Source organism: Babylonia areolata, chromosome 9 (genome assembly GCF_041734735.1).
Source record: "Babylonia areolata isolate BAREFJ2019XMU chromosome 9, ASM4173473v1, whole genome shotgun sequence".
Classification (NCBI taxonomy): domain Eukaryota; kingdom Metazoa; phylum Mollusca; class Gastropoda; order Neogastropoda; family Buccinidae; genus Babylonia; species Babylonia areolata.
Genome location: NC_134884.1, coordinates 16,251,125 through 16,273,012, shown reverse-complemented (window position 1 = coordinate 16,273,012; position 21,888 = coordinate 16,251,125). Strand labels below are relative to the sequence as shown.

Sequence of the window (21,888 nt, the reverse complement as noted above, 5' to 3'; positions counted from 1 at the left end):
CTGATACCAACTGACAACGCCAAACAGACAGCACCAATACCAACAGACAACACCAACACCAAACAGACAACACCAACAGACCACGCCAAACAGACCTCATGTAGAAGGAGTGGAAGTAGTCCTGCACACGCACCACGCCCAGGGTGAACTCAAAGCCGATGATGAGGCAGATGGGCGTCAGGTAGAGCAGCAGGTGGCCCCACGTCATGTGACCAAAGTCTGTCACCATCAGCACGCTCCATAGGGCCAGCACGTTCACGATCTGCACCACAACCAGAACCCATGTGATGTCAAGCTGAGTCAAAAGAGTCCCGAAGCTGGGAAGGGCTGGGAAACAAAATAAATATGGAAAGTTTTGTTGCTGTTTTTTGAGCATGCAGCAAAAACATCAACAAAAACATCAAAAATCACACAGCCACACAAACCACCATCCAAATGCAGTCCTAATTTTTTTAAATACTGTTTTCCCTTTAAGCATACCTCGCCTCATGGCATCCGACAGAAATATCAATTAATGAGTATTTGGAGGTAATGTGTTTTTTGTTGTTGTTTTTTTATTAATGCATCAGAAGCATAATGAGGGGATCATAATATATATACATGTCTCTTTGCTGCAGGCGCATTGAAGGGAGTGCAGGTTTTCGCCCTGGAAATGTTTTTCATCTCCTGGGCTATGAGATGGACAATGAGATGTTGACACTACGTATGTATGGAATCATCTTTTATTAAGTTATTTCTAACATCTATTATCAAGTTATTTCTATTCTTCTTCTTCGTTCGTGGGCTGCAACTCCCACCTTCACTCGTATGTACACGAGTGGGCTTTTATGTGTATGACCGTTTTTACCCCGCGATGCAGGCAGCCATACTCCGTTTTCGGTGGTAAGTTATTTCTAATATCCATTGTCAAGTTGTGTCCGAGCTACGGGCCACCTACGTTTCATACCCAGTTAGCTCAGCATACCTCGCCGATGGACTACATATGTTCGTCAAAAAACCCAGTCCATACCAAGGAAGATGAAGAAGATCTCTTTTTTTTCTTTACTTTCTGTTTTAAGGGCGTTTTGACTGTTTTGGTTTGCTCTGCTTTGCTTCTACTCTGCTGGGTCAGCAGAATTGTGCTTATGGACCTATTTGGCTTGCGGACTTAAACTGAGGTCAGGTTTTCTGTGCTACGGTCTTGGCGTTGTGATGGTTTCATTGCTCGAGGGGAAATTACTGGGTTTGTTGGCGTTTTTCATTTTTCTTCTTATTTTCCACTTTTTTTCAGTGTAGTGATACAGTCATTCGGATGAGACGATCAACCGTGGTCCCGTGTGCACTAAACACTTAGCGCACGTAAAAGAACCAATGGCAACAAAAGGGTTGTCCCTGCCAAAATTCTGTACAAATACCCTGTATATACAGGAACATTTGTTGACAGGATTTCTTAATTTTTTTTTCTTTACAATGGGTGGTGCTGCACTATGAGAACAGACCGAACCACCATCCAACTCCCCCCATTCTGGACCAACTCGATCGTAAAATGAAGTAACATTGGCTCGTGAGATGGTCAGATGTTTCAGGGCTTTTTTTTTCAGTCAGTAACCGTTGACTGTGCTCTCTGTGCTGATCGATTGAAGAGCTAGAACCCGTGATAATGCCCAGAATGTCCTCTTTAAACAGTTTAGACTCAGGGCCAGGGTCTCCTGGACATTCGAGACGCAGGAAACGAAAAATGCAAATAAGAGAAATGTCACGGGGCAGAGCTAGGGCAAATGTCTCCAGTCAGGCATCTTTTATGTTTGTTTTTGTTAGTTCACTTGACGGGGGTGAAGGGGGAGCAGTTAGGGGGAGGGAAAGGAAAGAGAGAAAGAAAGAGTCAGACAGACAGAGATATGAACAGAGCGAGAGCGAGAGAGAGAGACAGAGACAGAGAGATAAATATGTGTGTATATATGTGCGTCATGTGTCTGTGTGTTTATGTATCTGTGCGTGTGTTTGGATGTGCGTATGTATGTTTAGGTGTGTGTATGCGTGTATGTGTACGCACATGCATGTGTATATATATATATATGTATGTGTGTGTGTGTGTGTGTGTGTGTGTGTGTGCGCGCGCGCGCGCGCGCGCACGCGTGTGTGGCTGTGTATGTGTGTGTGTGTGTGAGTCTGTATGCCTGCGTCATGCGTGCGTGCGTGCGTGCATGCGTCCGAGTGTTCGTGTTCTGATTCGTAACGTGTTGACCAAACCCTCCTCACAGCATTCCATTCATACCAGAACTGACACCCTCACACACTCCCACTTCCTCTGCAGGTTGGTCTCTTGTTTTGTTCTGTGTTGATTAACTAAACCTCAGGCAGTGTGTGACAGCCATCATCGTTACCTTAGAGACCGTCACCGTGTTTGGTGGGGAAGACGATATTGGTAAAATAAATCGGTTGGAAACGTTGAGTATTTTTTAAACAGACAGATTGACAGATAGCCAGACCGACAAGCATATAGAGTGACCGAAAGATGCAGAATGATAGACATTATAATATGCATATATATGGGTAGGAGGAAGAGAGAGAGTGGGAGAGAGGGAGAGGGAGAGAGAAAGGGAGATTAATGTGTGTGTGTATCTATCAGTGTCATGTGTCTGTGTGTTTATGTTTGTGTATCTGCGCGTGCGTGTGGATGTATGTGTATATGTATACATGCATGCGTGTGTATATGAGTGTGTGCGGGGGGTGGAGAGATGGGGGTGGGGGGTCAGTGTCTCTCTGTATGTCTGCATGTGTATGTGTCCGCGTGCGTGCGTGCATTCCATTCATACCAGAACTGACACCCCCACCTCCTCCCACTTCCTCTGCAGGCTGGTCTCTTGTTTTGCACTGTGTTGATTAACTAAACCTCAGGCAGTGTGTGACAGCCATCATCGTTACCTTAGAGACCGTCACCGTGTTTGGTGGGGAAGACGATATTGGTAAAATAAATCAGTTGGAAACGTTGAGTTGTTTTTAAACAGACATATCGACAGACAGAGAGACGGACAAGCATATAGAGAGACAGAGACAGGCAGAAAGATAGACATTATAATATGCATATACATGGGAGGGAGGAAGAGAGAGAGAGAGAAAGAAACAGAGAGAGGGGGAGGGAGGAAAGGGGACACACACACGCACACACACACACACAGGTGTTTGTGTGTGTGTGTGTTTATCTATCTGTGTGTCATGTGTCTGTGTGTTTATGTTTGTGTCTCTGTGCATGTGTTGGATGTGCATACATATGTTTGAATATGTGTATATGTGCATGTGTGTGTATGGATGTGTGCATGTATGTGTACGCGAATGCGTGAGTGTATGTGTGTGTATGTGTGGGTGGGTGAGTGTGTGTGTGTGTGTGTCTGTATATCTGTATATGCACGTGTGCACGTGTGTGTGAGTCCGCGTGTTCCGAGTCGTAATGTGTTCATCACACCCTCCTCAGGGCATTCCATTCATACCACAACTGACACCCCCACCTCTCCCCACTCCCTCTGTAGGCTGGTCTCTTATTTTGCAGTGTGCTGATGCACTAAACCCCAGGCGGTGTGTGACAGCCATAATCGTTACCTCAGACTTAGAGACCATCACCGTGTTTGGTGGAGAAGACGAGATTGGTGAAGTAAATCAGTTGGAAACGTTGAGTGGTTCTTTAAACAGACATGTCAATTGACAGACAGACAAACATGCATACAAAAATACTGAAACAAGCAGAAAGACAGACATTATATATGTCTATGTATCAATACATCTATGTATCTAGATAGACAGACAGATTTACACAGAGAGAGATGGACGTGCGGGCATTGAAACAGGAACAGAGGACATTTGTCAGGGTAGTTTTGCACAGACAGAAGACAATCAGATGAATATACTGATGAACAGATCGATAGATATAGATAGATAGATAGATAGATAGATATATCGACATTCTTGACGATCCGGCATAAAGACAGTGGATGAAATTTGTTGCATCGCATTATTGCACTAAATGGCTGAGCACTGCTGTGCATACGTTACCAAAGTTACATTCGCATTGCAGGGACAATAATTCTGGTGTTTCATGTTATATAGCTTTTGTTGTTGTTGTTCTTGTTTTTGTTGTTTTATTTTTGTTGTTGTTTTGTACGTTGTTGGTTGCTGTTTTTGTTTGTTTTAGATTTTCTATTTTGTTTTCGCAGAGTTATTTTCAGTTCAACGGCATGCTCGCTCGGAACGCATTGTTCGTTTGAATGCAAGTGCTTGTTTTTTCAGGACATGGCTAGCGCCGAAAGGCTCCAAGAAAGAACAGTGTGTGCAAGTGCTGTCACTCATGAGTCATGTCCAGGTCCGTGTCTGACACATTCTCTGCTCTTCGATGACGCTTCTGGGTCCATCCGCGAGAAATGAACGTTTTCTGGGCGGACACAGGTTGGTTGTGTTCGATCAATAGGAAGGTATTTCAATCACCGCTTAATTACCAACGTGAAATGTTCCATGTTAAGTGTGTGTGTTCGTGTGTGTGTGTCTGTGTGTGTGTGTGTCTGTGTGTGTATGTGTGTGTGTCTGTGTGTGTGTCTGTCTGTCTGTGTCTCTGTCTCTGTGTGTGTCTGTGCGTGTGTGTGTGTGTGTGTGTGTGTCCATGCTGATGTCATCTCTCACATTTAGCAGAGAGTGAGGTGGAAGGATATGGGCGGGGGCAAGGTATCGAAGAGAGAGGGTTGGGGTCTGGGTGAAAGTGTGTGTGTGTATGGGGGTGGTAAGGTCAAATTATAGAGAAGGGATGGGCACACGCGCGCGCGCACACACACACATATGCACACACAAATGCACACAAAGGAAATGATCTTACACAGAACATTAAAACTGGGCAATTAAGCGGTTATTAAAATCCCCTGCTTATCCCCCGCTCAAATTCCCACTCCCCTCATCCCCCCACCCACTCCCCACACACACCAACACACACACTCAGACCCCTTACCCCCCAGCCCCACCCCTGCCCACCCCCACACCTTATCACAGAAGGCGTCCATGAAGCCCCCGAGGAGAGGATCGTCCACGTTGCCATAAGTGCGGCGCTGGACCTTGGCGACGATGCCGTCCAGGTGGTCCAGAAAGTCGTGAAGCAGCACCAGCAGACAGCCTCCCCAGTTCAAATGGTACCTGCATGGAGGATAGGTATACAACAGATGTGTGTGGGGTGAGGTGGAGTTGGGTGTGGTGGGTGGGTGTGGGGGGGGAGGGGGGTAGGGGTGTAGTGTGTGTGTGTGCGTATTGTGAAGCAGCACCAGCAGACACCCTCCCCAGTTCACGTGGTACCTGCATGGAGGACAGGTATACAACAGACGTATGTGTTTGTGGCGTGGGGGTGTGGGGAGTATAGTGTGTGTGTGCGTGTGTGTGTGTGTGTGGGTGGGTGGTGGGTGTGTGGTGAAGCAACACCAACAGACACCCTCCCCAGTTCACACGGTACTTGCATGGCACAGCTGGTCGGCTCAGAGTATAGGTGTGTGTGTGTGTGTGTGTGTGTGTGGTGAATCAGCACCAGCTGACACCCTCCCCAGTTCACATGGTACCTGCACGGCACAGATGGTCGGCTTAGAGGATAGGTGTGTGAGTGTGTGTGTGTGTGTGTGTGTGTGTGTGTGTGTGTGGGGTGAATCAGCACCAGCAGACACCCTCCCCAGTTCACATGATACCTGCACAGCTGGTCCGGCCTAGAGGATAGGTGCGTGCATATGTCTATATCTATATCTCTATATATATTTATATATGCATGTATATCTATCTATCTATATATCTATCTATATATATATATATATATATATATATATATATATATACATGTATATGTGTATCTTGAAAGAGAGACAGAGGCACACAGACTGAGACTGACAGACATAATTTATTTTTTGTTCAACGAAGGTGTGTTACACAAACAAAACCCAACAACAACAAACTGATTTGTATGCCGCCTATCTTTTTTGTTTGTTGCTGTATCTTGCATTCAACGAAATAATGTTTTAAAAGAAAGAAAGAAAATGGGGTTTTCCGTAAAAAAAATAAAAAAATATAAAAAAAAATAGGATGATCTAGGGCACATAACTTTAAAGCAAGAAAAACACACACACAAAAAGAAAATTAGAAGTGGGGAAAAAAAAGGTTTTGATAACCCACAAAATAACCCCATAACTTCCAAGCCAGACTGACTCACACAGCACAGCCGGACAGAAGTTGACATACTTGAGGCAACAGGCGATTGGAATGACTAGCACTGTCCGCGCCCACGACACGATGTTGGCTGTGAAGACCGTGACCTTGACCTCCCCGACCTTGACCTCGCGCGGCACGCGCTGCACGAGCGGGGACAACCAGGCCTGCAGGGGGTTGTAGATGTACTTGTCATAGCCCTCCACCTGGGCGGGAACACACACACACACACACACACATGCATGCGCACATGAACACACACACACATGCTCACACACACACACACACACATATGCACGCACGCATACAGTAGTACAAACACACACACACACACACACACATATATATATATATATATATATATATATATATATATATATATGCACGTGCGCCCGCACACATACACACATATGGAGGCACGCATACACACACACACACACACACACATCGTCGTCAACATCATCAGCAGCAGCAGCAACAGTAGTAGTAGTAGTCAGTAGTAGTAGTAGTAGAAGCAATAGCAGTAGCAGTAGCAGCAGCAACAGCAGCAGCAGTAGTAGTTGTAGTAGTAGTAGACTCAATACTCATTAGTCATCATCATCATAATCATCAGTAGCAGCAGCAGGTGCAGTAGTAGTAGTAGTAGTAGATGACCCAAATTCGCATTGATCATCATCAACATCATCATCAGAAATAGTAGTAGTAGTAGTAGTAGTAGTAGTATATTACTTCCCTAAGAGAAACCAGGCGCATTGACAAGGCAGGGCAGAAAACACCCCAGAAATAAAGAAGAACGACTGTTCCCACCGATCGAAAACTATACGCTGCTCTTAAAACGTTCCAACAATTATTCAAGCAGTTATCTTAAAAAAAGAAGAAAAAAAAAGATAATCATGATAAAATAAATGGATGAATGAATGATTAAATAAATAGATATATAATCAAATAAATAATAATGAATAAATTATTAAATAGATGAATAAATAAATATATAAAGTTACTAAATCAATAAATATTTTTTAAAGAAAAGGAAACGCCAGCAAAACAGCTGAAGACAGACAGACAGGCAGGCAGGCAGGTAGTCAGACAGACACACAGACAGACAGTCTGGCATACAGACAGGTCAGACAGACCGACGAACGCACCAGAAGAAAGAGCAGGGGCTCCACGCATTTGACGAAGAAGGTGGCAAGGGAGACCAGCAGTCGTAGCACTGTCCAGACGAGTGATAGCTTACCTCCCTGTAACAGAGGCAGTCAAGGCACATTGGTTTCGCCAGGTTTGTTCGTGTCTTCAAGACACTGCACAGTTATAAGCGCGCGTCCAAGTCCCCCACCCCCACCCCCCTCCTACCTCGATGCTGTCTGACTTCATCCTTTTAATGTCCGCCCCCGCGCGCGCGCATGTGTGTGTGTGTGTGTGTGTGTGTGTGTGTGTGTGTTCGTCTAACAGTTATACTTTTGACATCTAAACCCACCAGTAAAATACTTTTTGTTAGTTGATTCCGTGTCTTTGCTCATCATTTTGTGCATGCGTGCGAGTGTAAGTGTACACAAGTGTCAGGAGAGTTCTGTGCATGTGTGCGTGTGTGTGTGGGGGGGGGGGAGGTGAGGGGGAGGTGGGGGTGCGGAGAGGAGGTGGGGTAGAGGATGAGGTATGTGTGTATGCATGCCTACACTGTGGGAGCAACAGGATATTGGAACGTATATATTATATATATATATCTTTGTATATATGTGTGTGGGGTTGGGGGTGGGAGATATGGGCGTGTGTGTGTGTGCTTGTACAAGTAAGCGTTTATGTGTGTGTGTGTGTGTGTGTGTGTGTGTGTGTGTGTGTGCCGTGGAAGCTGCGATACATAGACCAGAAATGAGTGTGTGGAGGAGGGGGGTAGAGGAGGTGCAGGGCAATGTGTGTGTGTGTGTGTGTGTGTGTGTGTGTGTGTGTTGCAGCTCATGTACGTTTATATGTATTTGACTGTGCTTTCATATCTGTGAAACTGCATGTTTGGTGCATATCTGTTATGCATGTGTGGGTGAATGTGTGAATGTGTGTCTTCACGTTTTACATTTATTTGCTTATATATCATCATTGTTGTCTTATTTATTCATTTATTTATTATTATTATTATATTATTATTATTACCATTACTACTACCCTTTTTTATATCATAATTATTATTTATTTATTTATTTATTTATGTAAGCGTATCTATTATTTATTCACCTTTTTTTTTCTCAAGGCCTGACTAAGCGCGTTGGGTTACGCTGCTGGTCAGGCATCTACTTGGCAGATGTGGTGTAGCGTATATGGATTTGTCCGAACGCAGTGACGCCTCCTTGAGCTACTGAAACTGAAACTGAAACTGCTCATCATTGTGATTGCTTCTTCTTCTTCTTCATTTGTTTTCCCTTTTTTTTCTTTTCGAACCGCCACTGGAGCAAAGCTGTGTCTGATAAACGTATCTGATAATTTAAATTTTGCTGATAGGTATACTTAGCGTTATCTTCTGCTGAGGTCATCCGAGGTATGAAGTATGATCACGTGTCACAGTCGAGGTCAATGAACAAAATCGATCATCAGCCTTCGATAATGTTCACGTGGTGAACGGATTGCTTAGGTTTACAGCCGATCATTCCTCTATGACGCATACACAGCTGAAAGGAATAAAATTGTATGTATGGTTGGGTAGGGTATGGTAGGGTCGGATAGGGTAGGGTATGGTATGATAGGGTATGGCAGGGTGGGGTAGAGTATGGCTTGGTATGTTACTGATGGTATGTTACGGTAAGGCATGGTATGGTATGATGTGTTGCGTTGCAGTGCGTTGCGCTGCGCTGCGTCGTATTTCATTGCATTGTATTGTAATGTGTTGTATTGCATCATATTGAAATGCATGACATTGTATTACATTCCATTGCGTCATATTGTATTGCATTGTATTGTATCAAATTTTTGCCACAACTGATTTCTCTGTGTGAAATTCGAGATACTCTCCCTTGGCGCATCGCCATTGTGCAGTGCCACTTTTTTTTCCCCGTCTGCAAATTTGTTTCTTTTACTATAAAACTGGAGTTTTCTACATAATTTGGCGAGGGACAACCCTTTTGTTGCCGTGCGTTCTTTTGCATGCGCTAAGTGCATACAGCACACGGCACGGCACCTTGGTATATCGTCTCATCTGGATGATATCCAGGAGAAAGAGAGAGAAAAAACATTTATTTTCCCTTTTCATTCGGCTGATCCTAACCGATTTTCGTGCTTGCGTGCATGTCTGCGTCTGTATGTAATTACGTGTGTATGTGTACGTGTGTGTGTGCATGCACGCGAGCGAGCGCGCGCGCGCATGTCTGTGTGTGTGTGAGTGCGTGTGTGCGTCATGACGTAGCAAGGTTGTTTTGATATTATATGATACCTATCACTCTGCGCTTGACAGTTACTATCAACCTGATGTAAAACATACTACGCATGTCAAACATGTAGGCTTCCGACATTGCTTACGGCTGCTAGAATTTGAACACAGAAAAATGAATTTTTGCTATATTCTTAGATCAGACATTCTTAAGAAGAAAAGGTGGCAGAATGGTTCAGATGCTTATCTGCCGATACAATGTCCGTGAGGGTCTGAGTTCGAATCCCGCTTTCGCCCTTTCTCCCAAATTTGGAAAATCAAACTGAGCGTCTAGTCATTCGGATGATACGATGAACCGTGGTATCGTGTGCAGCACGTACCTGGCGCACTGAAAAAGAATATATACTGGCTATATCAACATAAGTGTTGTCCTCTGGCAAAATTAAGTAAACGAAATCCACTCTCACAGGTACACAAATATATGCATGCACTCAAGTCCTGACAAGCGCGTTGAATAATGCTTCTATCAGGCATCTACCTCGCTGATGTGGTGTAGCGTATATGTATTTCTCCAAAAGCAGTGGCGCCTCCTCGAGAAAAAGAAACTGAAAATAAGAAGAAAATGTTTCACCTTTTGACAAATGACATATCATCACTGCCAAATATAGATAATCATTGCTCATGTGTTATCCAAGTCGGCTTTTATGTTCTCTTATTTTCATGCTAATTTATTTATTTTCTTCCCACTGAAAAAAAAAAAAATCGGTTCACACCCTTTCAGAATGGACTCTGGCCTCAATGAATAAATTCGGATTCGGATGAAAGGCCACTGACTGGTTTACGATCCGACTTGTTTTGTTTTCAGGGTGCGGTGAGGGGGCAATGGGTCTTGGGGGTTGGAGGGGTGTGGAGGCTGTACAGAAGGGAGAAGAGGGGAGGAAAGTGTGGCTGTGTGTGTTTCTCTGTGTATGTCACAATGTGCTTGTATGCTTGTGTGTGTGTGTGTGTGTGTGTGTGTGTGTGTGTGTGTGTTTCTTGAATAATGGTTGTGGGGAAATAGAACGGATAACGAATAATCGATTTTAGGATAACGAATAATCTATTTTAGGTCCATGTGTGGGTTCAGCTGCATTTAGACTCAACTTCAAGCAACAATGACTGTTTATATCGGTGAAAAAAAAAGAGAAAAAGAAATACAATAAAAATAAAAAGAAAAACGTGTGTGCACATCTCTGGGTGTTCGTAACATTACGTTCGCGCGATTCGTTATGTTTGAGCCGATACAAAAATTTCCACTGTGAGGGATTGATAATGTGATATTGTATTTTTTGTAGTGAATTTTATATTACAATATTGTACTGCATTGCACTGCACAGCTTTGAATTGTATTGTATTGTGTTGTATTGTATTGTTTGACAAGAGATATTACTTGAATGATAAACAACCAGGAGGCTGCATGACACATCGGAAACTATACAGCAAAATAAATATGAATGCTTATTTCATGTTCATGATGACGTTGGGGTCCGCGGGTGAGAATGAGTAAGAACAAAGGCCTTGCACCTGTACAATGTACACAGACAGACGGACACACACACACACACACACACACACACACACACACACACACTCGTCTGATATCACTAATAGTGAAAAGACGCTAAACTAAATAATGAACACACACACACACACATACACACACCTAACGCCCCCCAACCCTCTCCCCTCCCATGCATGCACACACACACACACACACACACACACACACTCACTCACTCACTCACTCACCAACATCATGAATATCCGAAAAACTTCAAACTCCAAAACAAAACAAAAACAAAGCACGCTACGTCCTAAGCCTGGTGAGAACTCCTGGACCAAAGATTGGCCTCAAACTGTCAGCTGGGTCCGCCAGTGAGCACACACGACTATCTGACGATGTGGCCAAAACTTGTCAGGCAAACAGCAGCAGCCGCTTTTAAACGAGGCCAGTACGCAGTTATCATTATCACAAGGCGAGTAGTAAAAGTGATACACACACTGCCACTTGTTATCACACGCACACTCCAGTCACACGCACGTACTCTAACACACACATTCTCTCTCTTCTCTCTCTCTCTCTCTCTCTCTCTCTCTCTCTCTACACACATACACACACACACACACACACATGCACACATACATACACACACACATGCGCGCTCTCCACACAGACATTCACCCCCCGTCCCTCTCTCGCTCTCTCTCCCCCCGCACACACACACACACACACACATACACAGACACGCACACTGGGTCAAGTCCGGGCATCTTTTGTCAGCCTGACTACTGTAAAGAGCGCCAAGCAGTGGCCTGAGTCCTTACGATCTGTTCCGCTGCTGCTGAAGTGATGTGGGTCTCGTCCCTTCACGTCTTAAACAACCGTCTTGTCACTTCTTAAGCAACCGTCCAGTCACGTTTAAAACAGTTGTCCCATCATGTCTAAAACAATCGTCCCTTCACGTCTAACACAACCGTCCCTTCATTTCCAAGACAATCGTCCCTTCACGTCTAAAACAATCATCCCTCAACGTCTTAGACAATCGTCCCCTTCACGTCTAATACAATCATCCCTTAACGTCTAAGGCAATCGCCCCTTCACGTCTAAAATAATTATCCCTTAACGTCTACTCTAAGACAATCGTCCCTTCACGTCTAAAACAACCGTCCATTCACTTCCAAGACAATCGTCCCTTCACGTCTAATACAATCGTAAACAATCGTCCCTTCACGTCTAAAACAATCGCCCCTTCATGTCTGAAACAATCCTCCTTTTATGTCTAAGACAATCGTCTCTTCACTTTCAATCGTCCTTTCACGTTTGAGACAATCGTCTCTTCATTTTCAATCGTCCCTTCACAAGTAAGACAACCATCCCTTCACGAGTCAGTCAATCGTCCCTTCCCTTTCTAATCGTCCTTTCACAAGTAAGACTGTCGTCCCTTCACTTTAAATCGTCCCTTCACTTTCAGTCGTCCCTTCACGAGTAAGACAGCTGGCCCTTTAAGTCAAAGACAACCGGGGCAGATCCATTCTGTCAAACCAACCGTGTGTGTTTACTCGGCTGACGACATGGGTTATCTATTGGCTGGGAAGGCGGAGATATAAAGCTAGAGCTACAGCTACAGCTAGAGCTACAGCTAGATGCAGTATTCTCCTGCATCAAAAAATGCAGGCCATTCTGACTGAATTAATTAAGCAACGAATACCCAGGCGTTAACCTTCCTTGCGATGTTTCATACAGTGTTAAAATACTTTTATTTCGTTTCTTTAAATCCAAGCTTGTGATGGTTGATGCTAACGACCTGTTGGCTGACCCCCTTTAGGTCAAGTTGTTCAATGCTTGGGTCTTGCTCCGGTGAAGGTTGCATTGTTTTGGGGAGGGGAGGTTGTGAGACCTGGCGATGGATAATCTAGAGCTAGAAGTTCACATCAGGTCTGCCTATACTTGATCCTTTCCGTGGTCATCTTAACATCAGCGCAGGCGGCGGGTACGATCATTCTGTTCGTGCGGAGTCATGTGACAGACCTTGGCTGTTGTTATCAACATCACCACAAGCCTGTAGATCACAAGCAGGTTGAAAGCACAGGACTGGGTGTGTGTGTGTGTGTGTGTGTGTGTGTGTGTGTGTGTGTGTGTGTGTGAAACCTCGTGATTCAACTCCTCTCTGATTATCAGTTGCCGCTGTTATCTAACAGCAGTGTGATTTGATTTCCCGTGGAATTTGTCTAACACTCCCACTTGAAGTCACGTTCGACCTCATCTGCCTGACTCCCTTGTCACAATCTGACAAGTCCAGCGACATATCTGCAGCATATACACCTCTGCATGTTCCCATTAAGTACTTGCTGATCATGCCATACTGATTACCTGACTGGTCTTGATAATTAATCAATGAATCGGATATGCTTAACTTCATCGTGAACTGTAAATCGGCGTTTGCCATAACCACATGTCCTATTCAGAGCCAAATTTGGTGTTGGTATAGCATTTCCAGTGAAATTATATTTGTTTAACTAAAGGTTTACCATGGACACTTACAATGATACACATATAAATATATTCATACATACATATATACACAGGGAGAACCGAAACAGGGTTATTATTTACACTTACGTTGTGTGCACACGTGAGACAAAAATCTGTTCAGTCTAAATACAGCACCCCACACCCACACCCCCGCTCCGCAATTGGGTCAACACAAACGTGTAACGGTTGGCACTTGAAAGGCGTTTGACGTCTTCCATCAGATAACCCACAACATACGGTATACCCAGATATACCCAGGCGATAACGTGGACTGGTCAGTGTTAACGGGCACTGGACGAGATACAGCAATGGAAACTGATCAATGTCACTTTGTATCGATCAGTACAATTGATCAGTCATGGTAACGTGGTATTCGATCAGTTCGTGAACCTGGTCCACAGTGCACAAGGGTCAGTTTGGTGCTACCCTTGTGTATAGCTCGGTGATTTCACAAAACAATGCCGAAAGTAGGGAAAGATGCCAAGGTCGCAGCACCGTGTGACCGACTGTTTGACATTCGTCTGTCTCGTGAGGTAACGGTAACGCCTCGGTCGGTCAAAGTCCGTCCTTTTCAGAGCTAAGCAGTGTCTGGAATTGCTCAGCGGTCTGATCCTTGCGTGACAGGCTCTTCTGCGGGTATTGCAGGCACAGTTAGGAGTGAAGATGGAAGGCCTGAATTGTCTTGCTCCCTCCACTCTTTATCAACCGATAATTATTATCATTATTTTTATTCATATCATTAGTATCATTATCATTGTCATCATCATTATGATTATTATCATTTCTTATTTTCTTTCTTATCTTTTAATTGTCTTAAACTTATTTATAGATTTATTTGTTTATTTACTGATTTATTTATTCATTCATGTATCTATCTATTTATTCCATTTTATTTATCAATATATTTATTAAACTGTTTATCTATATATTCATTTATTCATGTATCTTATTTTCTTTTACTTTATTTTCCCTCGAGGCCTGAAGAAGCGGGTCGGTTACGCTGCTGCTCAAGCATCTGCTTCGCAGATGTTCTGTAGCGTATTAAGGATCTGTCCGAAAGCAGAGACGCCTCCTTCAGGAAGTGAACTGAACTGAACTTCTGCCCTCTAGCTGGTGGTTGCACTGATCCTCATCACTCTTGACTTGTTTCTCGAGCAGCGTAGAGCCAGATGCCGCGATCGTCTGCAAGCAGTTCCATGCTGTCTGTGTCGATGCCTGTGAGTTTCAGGTCGAACTTGCACAGAAAATTCCTTGGAGCGCAGTGCTATGCTGTGTCCTGTGACCAGCTCACCACATTTGCCAATGCTGCTGAACTGCGTGAAAACGAATTTACTAACTAGGAGGTGCATCCACTGCAGGTGTGCCGTGTCACGGCTATGTATAATCTTGGCTCGTTCGGTCTTGGAAAGAGTTTGATGGGTGAGCCATATTTCTGTATGGAGTTGTTTAATGTAAAACTGTAGAGTCCCTGAAACATGATACCAGTCAGAACAGCAAAAGGCTGTTTTGGAATGCGAATTCAAGAAACGGACACTTAACACCTGCATTCCAATCTGCTTCCTTCTGATTGTTCCAGAATGGGTTGAAGTCCAGCGGATCAAGGGTTATCATTAACCCCTCAGTTAATGTTTCAAGATCCTCAAATAACTGAGCCAAATCCATGGTGTAGTTTCTTCCCGTTTGAATACCACGCTCGACCAGTCCTTTACCACTTCCCTCCCTACCCACCTCCTCCCCTCCCCTTCTCCCTCACAACTGTCACCAGCTACCAGACCGATGCTGTTCACGAATTCCATGTTCAGGAATCAAATCACTATTACAAGTTACTACTCTCAACAGGACTATATTTTCCATTAATTTACTGACATGCGAGGTCAAAGCAATAGGCCTATAGCTATTTGTGTGTGTGTGTGTGTGTGTGTGTGTGTGTGTGTGTGTGTGTGTGTGTGTGTGTGTGTGTGTATTTAGGGAGGTGGAGCGCAGGAAAAGGTTTTCTCTAGCGCCAAAATCATGTCGAAAAATCAACTTTGATAGTAAAATAAATACATTTTCCGAGAAAAAGTAAAGAAAAAAAATTGGGAGAGGTTGCTGTGAGAGAGCAGCCAGAATTTCGGGCCGTGAAATTTGACACGACAAAAACTAATACAGTGCAATACAATACAACAGAAAATAATACAATACTATACGATACGATGAAATGAAATGCAATACAATACTGCAGTCTAAATATGAAACAGAAAAATATATTTTTATAAAGAACATGACATATAATACTAAGGTCTCTAGCTGAGTGACTTGATTTATCATATGAACGGTTCTTAACAATATAAAAAAAGAAACATGCAACATGAATAAAAGATGAGAATCAATGGATCTGAATATATTTCCCCTCCACTATAATCTTCTTTTAAAAAATCTCCCTCGCGCAGTGCTGTTCCCTCTTTTCTTCACTCCTTTTTTGAGAGACAGAGAGAGAGGAGCACTTAATTATCTAATTTGTTTTTGCTTGCATGTCAACATCCTGTATTTGCCAGAAGTCACAATTTGATGCAGAAATGAACTTGACTCCGAAATGAAAAAAAACAACAACAAAAAACAAACCCAAATATAAACAAAAAATAACAAAAACGAATATACAATACAATGCCATGTAAAACAATACAAAGACAAGACAGACGAACAGATAAACATACAAAAAAGGCTGACAGACAAGCGAGAGCAGTATACAAACACTCAGCGTAGCAGGGACAGGGTCTGACCTTGCAGCAGTAAACCAGGAGGGCGGCATCGGCCACACCATTGACAAACACACAGCCGGTGCTGTAGCCCAGCATAGCACGCTACTGGTGGTACTGGGGCACCCACATCTGAAACCAGCCACCTGCCCATCATCATCTTGGCTGAGGAGGTTAAATCATCATCATCATCATCATTATCATCATCGTCGTCGTCATCGTCATCGTCATCATCGTTGTAGGTTAAAAAGAAAAAAGGTTTAAGGTACCAAAACGGTAAGGGCCATCAGTGCAGTGAATTCATGGCCACTGTGTCTACTAAGGCTCGGCACTGGAAGGCGGGGCCCAATCCTCTCCTTCCGCCGCTTTGATCTTTTCCTAACGAAGTCAGGTACCCATTCATTCACACTTCAGTTTCAGTTTCAGTAGCTCAAGGAGGCGTCACTGCGTTCGGACAAATCCATATACGCTACACCACATCTGCCAAGCAGATGCCTGACCAGCAGCGTAACCCAACGCGCTTAGTCAGGCCTTGAGGAAAAAAAACAACAAAAAAACCCACTTCACACTTAGGAAAATCGGAGTAACAACGTTCCTTTATCCAAAGTCTTGGATGGTTGTCATCATTCTCTCTCTCTCTCTCTCTCTCTCTCTCTCTCTCTCTCTCTCTCTCTTTCTATGGTTTAAGGCATACTGAAGTCGGAAAATATTAACAAAAAAAAAGTTCATCGACAGAACTGAATATATATGGTGCGCATGCAATCAGTGTCTTTATTGTTCATTAACTATAAGTTATAACTTAACAGTCCTACAAAACAGATTTGACACGATTTAAAACATATTCAATTGTTAATACCAGATATTTGCCGTTCCTCTGTACAATAATATATGGAAATTACTTCATTGTCACTGTATTCTTGCGACACATTAATTTGTAAATGAACTGTTCATGCATCCGAATGTAACAATGATGTTGATACTATAAAATATTAAATGTAAAACTAAAAGGCAGAAGGTGGGGTAAAGAAAAAAAAAACAGGGAAAAAAACATGTCGTGAAATAGCTTTGAAACAATTTTCGTCATCTGGGAAGGAGTCAAAGCAGACTGAACCAACTGTGAAGGGATCTTGCAAACCAGTCTACGCATGGTATACCGACAACACAGACTGCAGCCTCGTGGGAGATATGAAAAGTGATCCCTTCATTCTCATTCTCCCCTATGTCGTCTCATTGTCGGCGCAATAGCCGAATGGTTAAAGCGTTGGCCTTTCAATCTGAGGGTCTGGGGTTCGAATCTCGGTGTCGACTGGTGGGTAATGGGTGGAGATTTTTCCGATCTCCCAGGTCAACATATGTGCTGACCTGCCAGTGCCTGAACCCCCTTCGTGTGTACACGCACGCAGAAGATCAAATCCGCACGTTAAAGATCCTGTAATCCATGTCAGCGTTCGGTGGGTTATGGAAACAAGAACATACTCAGCATGCACACCCCCGAAAACGGAGCATGGCTGCCTACATGGTGGGGTAAATAAACAAAAACGGTCATACACGTAAAATGTTACATGTTTGTCTGAGTGTGTATGTGTGCCTGACTGAAATATGATTGAACGACACAGGAATCGAATGATGAGCGCCCAATGGCAGCCGTCAGTCGGCTCTACCCAGGTAGGCAGCCTGTTGAGTAAATGACGCCGTGTTTGTAAAGCGCTTAGAGCTTGGTCTCCGACCGAGGATAGGCGCTATATAAGTATCCATATCATATCATCTCTCTCTCTCTCTCTCTCTCTCTCTCTCTCTCTCTGTCTGTCTGTCTCCAGTGTTAACCCCCACCCTCACAATGACTTGTCTTATTTTTTTGTAAAGCATGTGAGCATAAATTGACATGTCTCTCCCTCTGTCATACCCTCTCCTTCTCTCTTTTGTTTTCTCTGTCTTTCTCTGTCCCTCTCTCTCACCTTCTCCTACGGGAAATGTGTTATCATCTATCAATGATTTATAATGTTTATGCTTATTAATTTTTGATACGATGCTGTTGTTTTATTTTCCTTTTCTTCTTCTTCTTCTTTCCAATCCCCATCCCTTTCTTTTGATGGCCGGATGAAGAAAACGTTCTATATTTACTCTGTTACCCTTACTGAATACAAACCATTCATTCATTCGTTCATTCAATCATTTACTCTCTCTGTCTCTTTTATCATTCCTTCCTACCTCTGTCACTGTCTGTCTGCCTCTCTCTCATCCTCCCTCCAACCCCCCCCCCACCCCCCCCCCCCACCCCCTCCCTCTCTCTCTCTCCAACTTTCCTGTCTCCAGCTTTCTCCCTTCTGCCTTCAGCCATGCGCTTTTCGCTTTTTGTTATTGCAGCCCCATGTATCATTTAGCGGATCCAAACTGTCGTCTGTGGCGGTAATGAGACTTGGCCTGATATAATGACGTGATGGGCTTTTGCGGAAAACGAGAGATGGTGAAAGACCTGGAGGGAGAGAGTATGAGCAGAGGGCAAGGGGATGGATGAATGGAGGATGGGAGAAAATATTACCATTTCTAGATCTAACGTTTACTAGCCTTTCAGTCTTATGCTATCAACCTTTTTTTCATACCAGTTGTCATTTGATCGAAGCCAATCTTAATCTAGGAGACTGGCGGTGAAGAATAAACCCGAATTGGCACTGTGTTCCGCGGCAATTCGAGTAAAATCAAGATCCAATCAATATACGCACAAGCACACTTTTACGTGCATGAACGTTTCTATTTAGTCATGTACTAACAGGCACAGATAACATTATCTTAAAAGTGCATTTGAACTTTTTCCTGCTCATAGGAAAAAGGCATTAAACAAGTCCGCACATCATGCTGCCATGTTACTTTAGGAAATTTCTAGAGACATTTTGCAACTGTGGGGATGAGGATTTCCACATAGCAGAAGAAAGCAATTTCCCAAAACAAAATGGTGTGAGACTAGCGCACGTGACTGTTACATGTTATAGATCTGCTTTTCTTATGTGAGTCAGCATAAATTAATGTTTCATCATTACACAAAAAGTTTAGTAATGACTATGTTGTATTTTCCGTGTTCATCCTGACACAGCAAACAGTACAACACAGTCTCTAAATACTGTCACTCACTCACTCACTCTCTCTCTCTCTCACACACACACACACACACACACACACACACACACACACACACATATATATATATATATATATATATATATATATCGAAAGAGGGAGAAAACTTAACTTTAAAAACTAATAAAAGGATGAAAATGCATTCAAGCATTTGCACAAGCAATGGTTTTTAATTCTAAAACTCTTACACTTACCTACACGTGCGCACGTATATCCGTACAGACACACAGGCACACACTCGCACGCTCGCCCCAACCCAATGCATACATACACACTCTGCACACATGCATGCATGCACACACTGACACAGGCAAACACAGACACACACACACACACAAACACACAACACACACACATACAAGCGCGCGCTCACACACACACACACACACACACACACACACACACACACACACACGTGCGCACACGCGCGAGAAACCATGCACATGCCTCAATGTAAAAGTTCATATGATGTTCATCAGCATAGACCCATTGAAAAGCACACGACACCCTAACAGAGTTTCGGTTTGGTTCAACGCAACGCACTGTGGGTCATTTGACCTGCTTACCACGAAACCAATGCGTCCTCCATCATTAACAAACCCACAACACCCACAATGTGCACTTTCATTTGTACACAAAGTTCTCTGTCGCACTCCTTTGCATATGAACTGTTTAATGGTGCATGAGCGTGTTCGTGCGTGCGTGCGTGCGAGTGTGCGTGCGTACGTGTGTGTGTGTGTGTGTGTGTGTGTGTGTGAGTGTGTGTGTGTGTATGCGTGTGTGTATGTGCGTGTGTCTGTTCATATGTGTGTGCGTGCGTGTGTGCGTGTGTGTATGTGCGTCTGTGTGTGTGTGTGTGTGTGTGTGTGTGTGTGTGTGTGTTTGTGAGGGTTACATTGCTCACATAAATGTAGCTGTATGCCTTACCCGCCATGATTCCATCATCTATAGACAACTAAATGTGTTCACTATTTCATGTAGGATCCAGGATCATACTTTTATTTGGGGGGGATCAGTACTTTTTGTGCTTTTTAGGAAGCTGTTATTACAATAACTGAAAATTCTAATCCACGATCATGACTTTTTCCCCGGATCAGTACTTTTGTATTTCATACAATTATACGCTTTCAGTCTACATTATGTACAGGAAGTTATTAATGAGAGACAGAGAATTTTTGTGTGCACATTTTTAAACCTTTTTTTTTATTTTTTTTTTTTAACCAGAGCAGACCTATGCATCCACACCCATTAAAACTAGAAGAAAAAAAAAGTACAACCGTCCACACAGTCATCACACGAAATGAAAAGGAAGGAGATGTATGAGAACTAATGCAGTATCAGGCCTGCCACTCTTTGGCAGAATATTAAAAATCATGGTCATAACAGCACGAGATAAAAAGGACAAGATCACAACGACATTTAGTCACAACGACACACGGTCACAAAGGCATGTGGCCTAAACAAATGGATATCAAACTTACAATTTATACAAATAAGAGCAAGAGCTGTTACTTGTGGCTTACCTTTCCAATCAATTAAATCCACCGTGCAAGTACACAGTTAAAACCCGTGCGAGGTTGTCGTCTGCTGGGAAGCTGGGTAAATGTCGTCTGATGCAACTGATGCTGTGACGAGTCAACTTCTTGAAAAGAATGCTAAATGCCACCGTTTTAAAACAGTGTCAATTCATGCATGATTCAGACACTTGACTAATTCTTCTTCCTCTTCCAGCTATAGACTGCCTCAGCGACCCTTAAATTGTAGAAAGTCTTACTCTTGTCTGAAGTCAAGGGCGCACAGAAAACGTCGCAGCCTATCGGAAGGACAGTCATTCTTGAAATCCGTAGAAGGGAAATAACTGCTTGTGCTTTCTCTCTCTCTCTCTCGCCATGTTATGCTGTGTAACTATGGCTGACGGATCGTATTTTTATCACTTTTCACTTCGCCCTAGCAAGCGCAATACTGCATACATCGAGCTGAAAAATATATCAGAAAATAAAACCACTTTTGTTCGTTCCTCTAAGTGTGTGTGTGTGTGTGTGTGTGTGTGTAAGGCAGTGTGATCGCCCGAAGGGGAGTAACCTTTGCTCTTAAAAACGCAGCGCGGGGGGGGGGGGGGGGGGGGGGGAAGTTTACTGACGTCTTCTTCTGGTCAGAGAGGGTTGGTGACAAAAACAGGTCACGGACATGCTCCTTACAACCAATCGACTTAGAGACCTATCAAATAAAAGATCATGTTCTCTGTTTTTACGTGGGCTAAGTTTTCAATTGATATATTTTACTAGATTTTTTTTAACAACAACAAAAAACGTGGCTCAAAACTTACCTATTTTTCTTGACGCTCTACTGCACTTCCAGACAAATTAAATCTTTTAGATAAACCCACCGCTGAAAAGTTAATT

The 21,888-nt window shown here is 43.4% G+C and overlaps 1 protein-coding gene across 2 annotated transcripts in view; it reads right to left on the bottom strand.

Moving 5' to 3' along the window:
- The window catches only part of LOC143285749 (uncharacterized), a 30,695-nt gene extending 19,203 nt beyond the window's left edge, over positions 1-11,492 (bottom strand). For both annotated transcript variants that reach the window (XM_076593163.1, XM_076593164.1), the window contains exons 1-5: positions 11,336-11,492; positions 7,341-7,436; positions 6,229-6,401; positions 4,998-5,148; positions 96-262 (exon numbers count right to left, since the gene is read on the bottom strand). In XM_076593163.1, coding sequence (XP_076449278.1) covers positions 96-262; positions 4,998-5,148; positions 6,229-6,401; positions 7,341-7,436; positions 11,336-11,344 — 596 coding nt within the window. In that variant the 5' untranslated portion in view covers positions 11,345-11,492. The remainder of the gene's footprint in view (positions 1-95; positions 263-4,997; positions 5,149-6,228; positions 6,402-7,340; positions 7,437-11,335) is intronic.
- Positions 11,493-21,888: the final 10,396 nt, after the last annotated feature.